General features: G+C 34.5%; 1 protein-coding gene across 1 annotated transcript; it reads right to left on the bottom strand.

Moving 5' to 3' along the window:
• Nucleotides 1-2,987: 2,987 nt before the first annotated feature.
• Nucleotides 2,988-5,254, bottom strand: LOC122075547 (transcription factor FER-LIKE IRON DEFICIENCY-INDUCED TRANSCRIPTION FACTOR-like). The gene is made up of 4 exons (XM_042640611.1): nucleotides 4,737-5,254; nucleotides 3,592-3,792; nucleotides 3,313-3,486; nucleotides 2,988-3,201 (listed from the first exon to the last, which is right to left on the bottom strand). The coding sequence occupies exons 1-4, from the start codon at nucleotides 5,241-5,243 to the stop codon at nucleotides 3,097-3,099; spliced, it is 987 nt and encodes a 328-aa protein (XP_042496545.1). The 5' UTR covers nucleotides 5,244-5,254; the 3' UTR covers nucleotides 2,988-3,096.
• Between the last annotated feature and the right edge of the window lie 4,880 nt (nucleotides 5,255-10,134).

Below are 10,134 nucleotides of genomic sequence, written 5' to 3'. Positions count from 1 at the left end.
GATTAATTAATTACTATTACCTTTCAGATTAGATAACAAAGTAAGGTAAGATAAGAGCCCTTTAATCGACTCTCTTCACGTATATATATTTATAACAAAGAACGAAAATAGTAATGAAGAAGAAGCCAAGATGATCAACAATTAATCATAACAGTACCTCCACGGCTCCGCCACCTATTTGGAGGGGATTCCTGCTTGTTCATTAAGAATTAGTACTGGGCCACCCTAGGCCTAGCCCCTTCCCTTTTGTGATTATTATTTTATATGACTTTATAAAATATATATAAATATTTTATAGTTGGTTAAGGTTAAAGAGCAGTTATTAGTCACGTGACCCATGTGTCCAGAGGGTGGAGAAATTACGCTCTCACCTTTATGAAACTCAAAAACTCACCATGTATTTATGCCTATGTGTGTTCCCTCATTGATTCTTATGTTGGCATTAGGGTCATGCGATAAAGATCGTTATTTTTCTCATTTGGTTATTAAATTTCACTTGATTTTTCATCTTAAAAAAGTAAAATAAAAATTATTTTAAAAATGCATTATTATTAAATATGATAAAAAAAAAAGTTTTAACTAATTTATACATAATGATTTCTAATATTTTTTTGAAGTTTAAAATTTTTAAAATTTTCTTTCCTTTAATTATCCTTGCAACCAAACGGATCCTTAAGTCAGATTGTACTAGGTGAAATCCGAAAACATCATCAATAATGGTAGTGCGATGATCACCAGCCCACTCCGCCTAGCCTACTAAAACCTGATCCGTCAAATAGATGGGCTGATATCTGGGCTTGGCCTGATGGATTTGCCAATGGGCCCCAGATCTGATATGGCTGGCACACACCCTTCAGCTACCTTCCTAAACTTGCCCATTCCATGGCTTGCACAAATCTGTCTAAACTCTAAAGACTCTAAAGTCCAAACTCGTCTAACCTGCCATCCTTCATAGTGATCACCAAATTTCCATGTTTTTGCTATTAATTGAATAGGTAAAAGGCATAAAATTTTCTTATCTAGCAAGACAAGAAGGTATCTCTAGTCCACCATAGGTTTTGCTAAAAGGAATGATGATGTGGTAATTTAAATATCATATGAATATTTAGGAAAATTTAAGACTTTTTTTTTTGATAGATTAGACTGAAAATCAATCATACATCGTTTTATATATTGTCATATTATTTGGTATTTTTTCGCATTTAATTATTTTTAGATAAAATCTTTATTTTTTTTACTGAATTTTCAGAGTTTTATTTTTCCACTTAGGCAACCCTATTTTGACTAAAATCGAACTATGAATAAATAACCTTACGATTTACATGTTCACAAAATTTCAAATTTATACAATTTACCATGTGAATAATATCGGTATCGGACTAGAGAATTTTCTAGACCTATCAAACTAAAAAAAAGTTCCTCCTTTTTTCTTTTAGAAAAAATTCTTCCAAATCACAATTAACTAATCTGTTTCTTGTACCAAAAAAAAAAAAAAACTAATATATTGCATGCTTTATATCCAATTTAGGAAAAAGGTTCCAGAATGCATGTGCCCAATTTCCATATCAACATGCCCTACATTTTGCCTCATGGAAGAGTGATATGAGGGTCCCCTAATCACATGTCAAGTTTCAACCTTAACACAATTAGCCATGTGGCAAAATATAATTATTTTTTATTAAAAGTTCAAACGTTTAAAAATAATTGGTTGAAAATGCAATAAGGGGAAATGCCAATACATATAACTATGTATGCTAGCATTTATCTCTGAATTTGATAAATGTATAGTCCCTACCATACCATATTATCCATCCAATAGTTTAAATTTCAACATCACCAATGCACATGGCACAATTAGGTGGCTTATTGAAGGAGATTCAGTCAATAGGTTGTGCACTAATCTTTTCCCGTGTTATATTATGTATCTCATATCCCACAAAAAATTTCTATATTGTGCAATTGAAATCTCTAAACTTTATACTTAATTGTTCTACATGGCAGGGTGATCAATCAGGCATTTTCTATTGCTGGATGTCTAGAGAATTGTTTGGATTAGCCACAACCATATATTATCTCATGTATTAAGCATTTGTCTATCTCGTATTTTTAGTTGTACCTTTATTTATTTTTTTTCAACTTTATACCTCCTAATGTATTTTCAGTCACACGTATTTTTAATAAGTTTTATTTTTTTTATTGATTTTTCAAAGATTTTTTTTTTTTCACTTTGCCAACTCTATATGGGCTAAAAGTTATTGCAGACTTCATAGTCTACATATCCACAAGATTTTGTGCCCATTTGACATACTTTAGGGCAGATACTTGTACTGTGTAAGGATTCGGGATCTGACTCATCACCAATTCTTGACCTTCCAATTCTTGTCCAATTCTTTCCTTGTGCATAAATATGTATATTTTCAAAATCCAACGGTCGTGGAATTCAAAACCATTTTAACCCCTCAAATGCCTCAAACTTCTATAACCTTTGGATTTTTGAAAATGTACAGGTGCTGCACGTAGGCAGAGAATTGGACAAGAATTGGAGACGAGCCAAATCTGAAGATTAATCCACAAGAAAGCCCCCACAGAGAGAGAGAGAGAGAGAGAGAGAGAGAGAGAGAGAGAGAGAGAGAGAGAGAGAGAGAGAGAGATCCTCTCCAAATCATAATAGTGCAATTTTTGTGCAATTCTCTCTGTACATGTGATACCTATACATTTTCAAAATCCAACGGTTATAGAAGTTTGGGGTTAAAATGGATTTGAATTCCAAAAAACTTCTATAATCATTAAATTTTGAAAATGCACCGATGTCACGTGCACAGGAAGAATCGCATCAGAATTGCACAATTAAGGATTAGAGAGAGGCAGGAAAAGAGAGAGAGAGAGAGAGAGAGAGAGAGAGAGAGAGGCAGAAATCCTTAATGGGTTCAGTTTATATTTTGGTTATATATGATCAATCTTATATTCAATATACCCCAAAGAAAGAATCAAAATACTTTTACAATCTTGTTGTGTAGGAATCCAAAATATGGATGATGCTAATCTTACTAATCGATATCAATATCCGGAGAGAAAGAGAGAGTGTGTGTATATGTGTCAAGAAGCTACTGGGGTTTTGAATTCGAATCCCTGGTTGAGAAGAGCCCCCGTAACCCATATCTTCAGTGTAGACATGTTCATCTCCTCCCCGCGGTCTTTCACCTGTTACGATTGTATCATTATTATAATGATCAAGAACAAGAATTAACTTCTGCAATTACATGGATAATCACAAGGATTATAATCAATTGAAGAACAAAGAAAGAGGCTTACATTGAGCTTAAATGTCATAACTGATCTCTCAGAAGCCACAGAGAAGTTGGATCTTTGAACATCAAATCGCGTTAGGGACTCAAGTGCTTTGTGAAGAGCTACTACCACTCCTTCTCCATTGTTGCATGCCAATCTCACGTAGTACCCTCTTTCCTCTTCTTGGAACACATCCATCTATACATTTCATATGGTTTATAAACCAAACCAATACCAATTAATCATTTATTGGTGGTGAACAAAATTCATCAATGGAAGTATGAAGAATATATATCCACAAACCTGCACTATCTTTTTGGAACTTGGATTCTTCTTCTCTCCAGCTTGGGCTTTCTTTGGATTATCACCCAAATCTTGTGGAGTCCCTTCTCCACATTTTAGCGATGATCTAAGCCCTGCAATTTCAGCTTTTAAGTTCCTAGCTTCTGTTTGCAAACATCTCACGTATTCTACTGCATCTCCCACAATGGAGGCCGTGTCCATCTGCATTGATCGATAAATATAATTAAAAATCAGTCAAGAACATGCATGCAGTAATCCAATGGAAGTAATAATGATGTAACTAGCCTGATAAATTAAGAGACTTGTTAGGTACTTAGGCACTTTCAAGGATCATCAGCTCTATCTAAGTCCTAACAAGCGGAATAGCCAAGGTGTTTTAGGCAAGGACATAATAGATGTGGAGACTTATAAATACTTAAACACCCTTTCCTTAAGGACTAGTGTTACATACCTAACAACTTCCTCATTATTATTATTATTATTATTATTATTATTATTATCATTATCATTATCATTATCATTATCATTATCATTATGTGGGTAGGAGTTATTGCCACGGTGGAGTGTTAAGTAGTTAATAAAAGTTGATAAGTTAGTAGAAGTTAGAGATAAGTATGGAAGTGGAAGTAGTGGAGCATAGATGGAGTGTATAGTGTAAGCAACATTTGTAACTACTTGTTTATCCTATTTAATAGGAACTAATATGGAATGGAAAAGCAATGAATAAATTATCCTAAATTATCTCTATGGATTTATCTTGAGAAGAGGCGGGCTACCTCCCAATTAGCAAGACGTCCGGCTTCGTCCGTGAAACCAAGAGGCAGGCACCTCCTAATTAGGCAAAATCCTACATTATCTCCCATATTTTCTCTCTCTCTCCTATTTTCTCTCCCTCTCTCTACCGTGCACATATCAACTGGTTTTTAAGAATGAGTTCTCCCGAGCCCTAACATTGTAGGTAAAGGCTTGAGCAAGGGCATGATATAGATGTGGAGACTTATGGCCAGGTACTTAGGCACCCTCTACTTAACAGCTAGCTTTTAAGAATGAATTCTACCTAAGTCCTAACACAGATAGAGGCTTGAGCTCCCTAACATAGCTTAGAGGAAAACGAAAAGGAAAAAATGTTTCTCATGGCTTGTTACCTTAGTAATATTAGGTACCAACGAGCGCAAAGCATAGAGTTTCTCCTTCATTCGACCTCTTCTTCGCCGCTCTGAAACCAAGGTCTTGGAACGATCAGCTTTCGATCCTTGCGAAAGCCCATTGTTTGTCGTTGCCGATGAATCATCCTCGTCGTACTCATCATCTTCCATTTCGAATCCAACGTCTTCACCACCAAGGAGTGGCAACCCATTGAGAATATACTCTGGGTCTGAAGTGTTGATGGAATTGAAATCAAACATGTTCCCTTGTGGAGGAGTAGTAGTGGTAGTAGAACTAGTACAAAATTGGTTTTCAACCAACCCACCATAGAACAAGAGCTCTGCTGCTGCTGCATCATAAGCTGGATTGAAATTAGTAATGGGCTCTGTATTTTGTCCTCTGATGAGATCTATGAACTGGCCTAGATTTCCTTCGTTGTTGAAATCATGAAAACCATAATCATCGTTAAGTTGAGTTGCAGGGTTTCGGAATCCGTCATTATCCATTGCTTTCTTCTTCTTCTTCTCCTTCCTCTCTTGTTCTTCTATCTTCTCCTACTCAACTATGGCAGTTGTCTACTTAAAAAAGAAGAAACTATGGCAGTTGGCACGCAAGGGCCCGGGATGTTATTGAGCTAAATCAAGTCTATTTACATGTTAAATGTTATTAATAAGATGACCAAAAAAGGACAGATTTGATAACGTATGGGGGTGGTATTGAGCTAAATCAAGTTGATTCATTTGTTATTAATTTAAGATACCAAAAAAGGACAAATTTGTTAGTGTACACGTCTCAAATTTGATAGCAACAACTTTCCTATTACCAATGTGAAATCAAAGAAATAGAATCTCAAAAGGTATTTTAGGTATTTATGAAGAATAGACTACAAACCCATGTAGCAGGAAAGTATATGCAACCCGGGTAGCAACAAAAAAATTTCTGTTAAGGTGGTTGCCTCATGCCTTGAGAATACAAGAAGCAGCATCGTCGGATCAGCATTATATGTAGCCCTTGTAATGCAAAGATGAAATATTCTCTTTTATTGGCATTGCGTGCATTCGTGACACTGTTTCTTTACACCATTTGATCAGAATCTAGGTAGCTACTAACCTCTAAATGTCAAATCTGATGGTCTTTTAGTGTCCCTAATTAATGGAGCTGCTTCATGCTCGTTTGAACTACTAGTCTTTTAACCAACCAGTTAGGATTGTTTTCTTCGGATTATATGCATGAACGACTTAATTAAATGCGAGCTCCATGCTGAATGAAAACTAGAAATAATAGCATTTGTCTCATTCATGGTGACCAAAGAACTCTCGATTGATAAGAAGAAAAAGAAGAAGATGATGACTTCAGAAACTGGCGTGGGCTTTGGCGATGATATTATTGTAGAAGCTAGAAGGTAGTGTTTATTGACGTTTTGAAGGGCATGCATGGATCTCGCTAGCTCCACCATGAATACTATATTGTCTCGTTAACCTATTGATGCAGTTCAACAGCATTCAAGTCTGCTGAAGAATACGTACGAAATACATTTCTACAGCCCATGAACAAGCCAAACTATCTGTGAATTAGGCTCTTCCAAATGTTTGGTTTTCTAATTTTCATTTTCCGTGTAACTCTTCATGTATATAGGGGAGAGGTTCTCTAAGCAAGCATGGTATTCTACACCCTCACATTTATTTACTTTTAATTAAATAATAATAATAAAATAACCGGAAAAAGAAGCTTGAAAGGTAGTGTAGTCCCAACTTTGCGACACATAGGGTGTGAAATGATTGCCCAACCCCTCATGAAAGCCAGAAATCCCACTTCTATTGATGCTTCCCTGTGTGAGGAGTAATATATGCCAAAGGTTCAAAGATTCTTTTCCCTATTCATATTAACAAGAAAGAATGCCAAGTTCTATAGCATATATTAGTACATCCTTGTGTCCATCTCCCTCCTTCCTCTATGATACATCTATCCCCTATTGAGGGAGGTGATCTAGAGACAAATATAATGTGGATTTTTCAAGACACCAATGTAAGAAGGAATACCCATGCTACACCAATCAAGGTTTTAGAGAATGGTATCATCCATTTGGAATCAGTTGGGACCCACATGATCGCTAATTTAGACAATGTGTGCCATGGATATCTTTGCCTATAAATGCCAAATCATTTTATCCACAAAAAGAAGGGGTATAAGATCATGTTTTACGAGTGCTCTAAATAAAAATATTGTGGTATGGCTAAGTCTTTATTAAGTAACATTTCTACCAAAAAAAAAAAAAGTTTAACATTAAAATCGATGCTTAAAAAATTCTTCTAATAAAATTATGGATAGAAGAACGATGTTTGCTAGTGTAGTATACACTGGCACGGGCAGCCAATATGAGGGCATGCATTAACATCTTCAACGCAAGGACAACATAATCTTGTTTGCACCTATTATATTTAGGCATAGATACATGCAAGCGAACAGTATTCTTTTGTCCTAAAGTTATAAAAGCAATGATTACCAATCACCTAATGCTATTAATGGGGAAAAAAATCATTAGCCTAATGAAACTTTGATCCATTTCTAGAAATTGCAATTATGGTATTCTGGGGGGAAACAAAAAAAAAAAAAAAAATATTTGGTAGGATTTATGCTTTATTTGGATTGTGGAAGTTGAATAAATTAAGCAAGGCCTGGATCAGTTATTGTCCTTTTAATGATTAAGTCATTGGCTAATGTTATCTTCTTAACCATACGATCAACTTGCTTCAAATATGATGGCGTGGGCAACATGCATGGAACTTAGTTGTAAATTTTGTTTTGTTTAGCTGAAAAAACTTAAATATAAGCATCTTCAAGCATGATGACATAGGGAAAATATCTGCCAATCTAGATTCTGGTTGTCAATTTTGTTTCGTTTACCTAAAGAATCTGAAAAATTCCATTTTAGTGGAAAAAAAAAAAAAAAAAACAAACATTTGTTTTATTGCCATTTTTTTATTACAAAGATTTCAATTTCTATAATTTTGGTTGTATCTATTTGTTTTGGCATGTCCCGTCATTTCAGTTCGTTTTGATTGTTCTCGGTGAAATATATGAGAATCATGGATTTTTTTTTTCTTGTGATTTTTAGTTAAATTTATTAATTTTATTGTGTTAAATGAAAGCCAAGTGGTACCTCCACTGATACCCAATTTTTGTTGACATGTGGACCTCCTATTCACTTATCAAAATTCAGACTAAACGGAATTTGCCAAGTAGCCAAAAAAAGCTTCAAATTTTTAAGATTATAGGGATGCAAAGTAGTGATTGGAGTACCAATAGATGTGCATGAACAATCTCAAATATGCATGTCATGAGGTTATTGCTAGAATTCAGCTCGAAAACTAAACTTGTGGCTATCTCAGACCATGTTCTCTTTATCCAACAGTTAAAATGGCCACATCACTTATCCATGTGATACTATAATAGATGTAGGATCCCCTTCCTGACTGGGAAGGGCAAAGTACTTAATATTTTATCAAAAATCTTGTATAGCCATGTTATAATATTAGTGGATGGGATGCTGCTAGGTTGCTTAGCATAAGTTGGCGTCTCACGATGCCTATCTCTCTTCCCTCCATTGAAATGACATTTTTCTACTAAAAAAATAAATAAAATAACATATTTACTCTAGAGTAGAGATAGACAAAGAGCAGCGTTTGCATGCACTACGCAGACTCGCAGGAACTCCATCCCTATAACCATTTGGCTACCCAGTATTGGTTTCCTAGTAATATGGATAATTTTATATACTTGCTGAATGGATATACTGATCCATAATTTTGAGGACCTCATGGGCCTGATTGATTTTCTATTCTGATTGAGGCTAATGGGCTTGTGTCATTGATTCTCATGGTCTTGGTATTTTAATATGGGCTATGAACCATGCTTATAGGGGTTTTATTTAGACTCTTAAAAACCACCTCGGAACGGACCATGTCCAATAACAATTTAATCCAGCCCAACCTTTTGGCAATACTCATCCCCGTCTATTTGAAAAATGTTGAGCTCATAAGCTAAAGTTACTTGGCCCATAATGAACATCAGTCAAATAGTCAATTGGCCAAATCAGAATCAATTAATTATTGTAGTCAATAGGCCAAATCAGAATCAATTAATTAATGTAGGTGAACAAATTAATTGCTTAGTATGATAATTTTTATATTTTTTTTGGTTGAAATTAGTATGATAATTGACAAGGAAAAATAAAGTTTTCTGATCGTGTTGCCCCTACTCGCAATCACAAGGGCATGCAAAATTGTCACCCTTCCACTTGTAAAATAAAAAATCTCATTTATATTGATGCTCCTACACGCACTCTTATTGACTCCTAAGCTAATGCAAGGGCCATGTGACTAGACAGCGATCTCTTGCCCTTTATATAATTAAGGTAACAACATAAATAATGTAATCGATCAATTGGTCTTATTAATTTTACAAGTTTAGTCGGTTGTGCATCTAAATTGGATAATTAGTGCATGTTCATTGTAGTTGATGGTTGGTTAGATTAAATCATTTCAGCCATAATAAATGGTTCAATGAGCCAAATCAACTAGTATAACAATAATCATCTAATCCATTAGTTTAAATATCTTAAAGTCATAACCCTAATACATTAGCTTTAATGTAACATAATCCTGCTTACATAACGTACATATGGTATAGTATCAATGTACATCTTAGTACTAGTAAAAATACACGTGCAATGCATGTGGGGGTAGCCTCCTACTTGAGATAACATTTTTTTTTTTTTTTACTGAAATATAGATGATATTGGATGTTGCTTTGGATTTCATATGAGTAAGGTATGCTATAGTGACATATTTACCATTTTCCAATCAATCCTTAAACATCAATCCCTGCTATGTTCACTATCAAAGACATCATTCCATATTGTTGCTATAGTAATATGCCAATTAATATTTCAGCGATATTCTCAAACGTATCTTGGGTGTGGAGAGCATTATAGACACTATTGTCATTTGCCCAGTATTGTGCTAAATAACAAGCATATGTCTATATATGAAATGATGGGACAAATTATTAGAAAATAAAGGTTAATTACCCATTTAAGGAATTCCACATAACTTCATATGTTTTGTACTTTATTGTTTAGCGTCACCTGACCCTCCATTTACATATTTAGTTTCTTTTATATTTTACTGCGCCTTTTGTTTATTTTAATGAACATACCACCAAAGCCTTTTCCAAATTTTTGTGTTTAATGATCAGTTATGTTCTTTTTGCTCGTTATATTTAGTTTTGTAATATATTATATGTAAAATAGTATTTGAGTATATCATTCGTGGAATGGATTTAGGAATTCCTTGAAAATTTTTGGAATGGATTTGGTCTTGTTTCACTTTATTAAAA

Source organism: Macadamia integrifolia, chromosome 4, assembly GCF_013358625.1.
Source record: "Macadamia integrifolia cultivar HAES 741 chromosome 4, SCU_Mint_v3, whole genome shotgun sequence".
NCBI classification, from domain to species: domain Eukaryota; kingdom Viridiplantae; phylum Streptophyta; class Magnoliopsida; order Proteales; family Proteaceae; genus Macadamia; species Macadamia integrifolia.
The sequence above is the reverse complement of the archived record's forward strand: the minus strand, read 5'-3'. Positions and strand labels throughout refer to the sequence as shown.

Bases quoted from the DNA above. Each gene is read 5' to 3' on its own strand.
- LOC122075547 (XM_042640611.1), bottom strand. From the start codon at position 5,243: ATGGATAATGACGGATTCCGAAACCCTGCAACTCAACTTAACGATGAT. The intron at 3,487-3,591 runs GTTTGTGGATAT...TGAAATGTATAG, and splicing joins GTTCCAAAAAGATAGTGCAG to ATGGATGTGTTCCAAGAAGA. The intron at 3,202-3,312 runs GTAAGCCTCTTT...CAATCGTAACAG, and splicing joins TTATGACATTTAAGCTCAAT to GTGAAAGACCGCGGGGAGGA.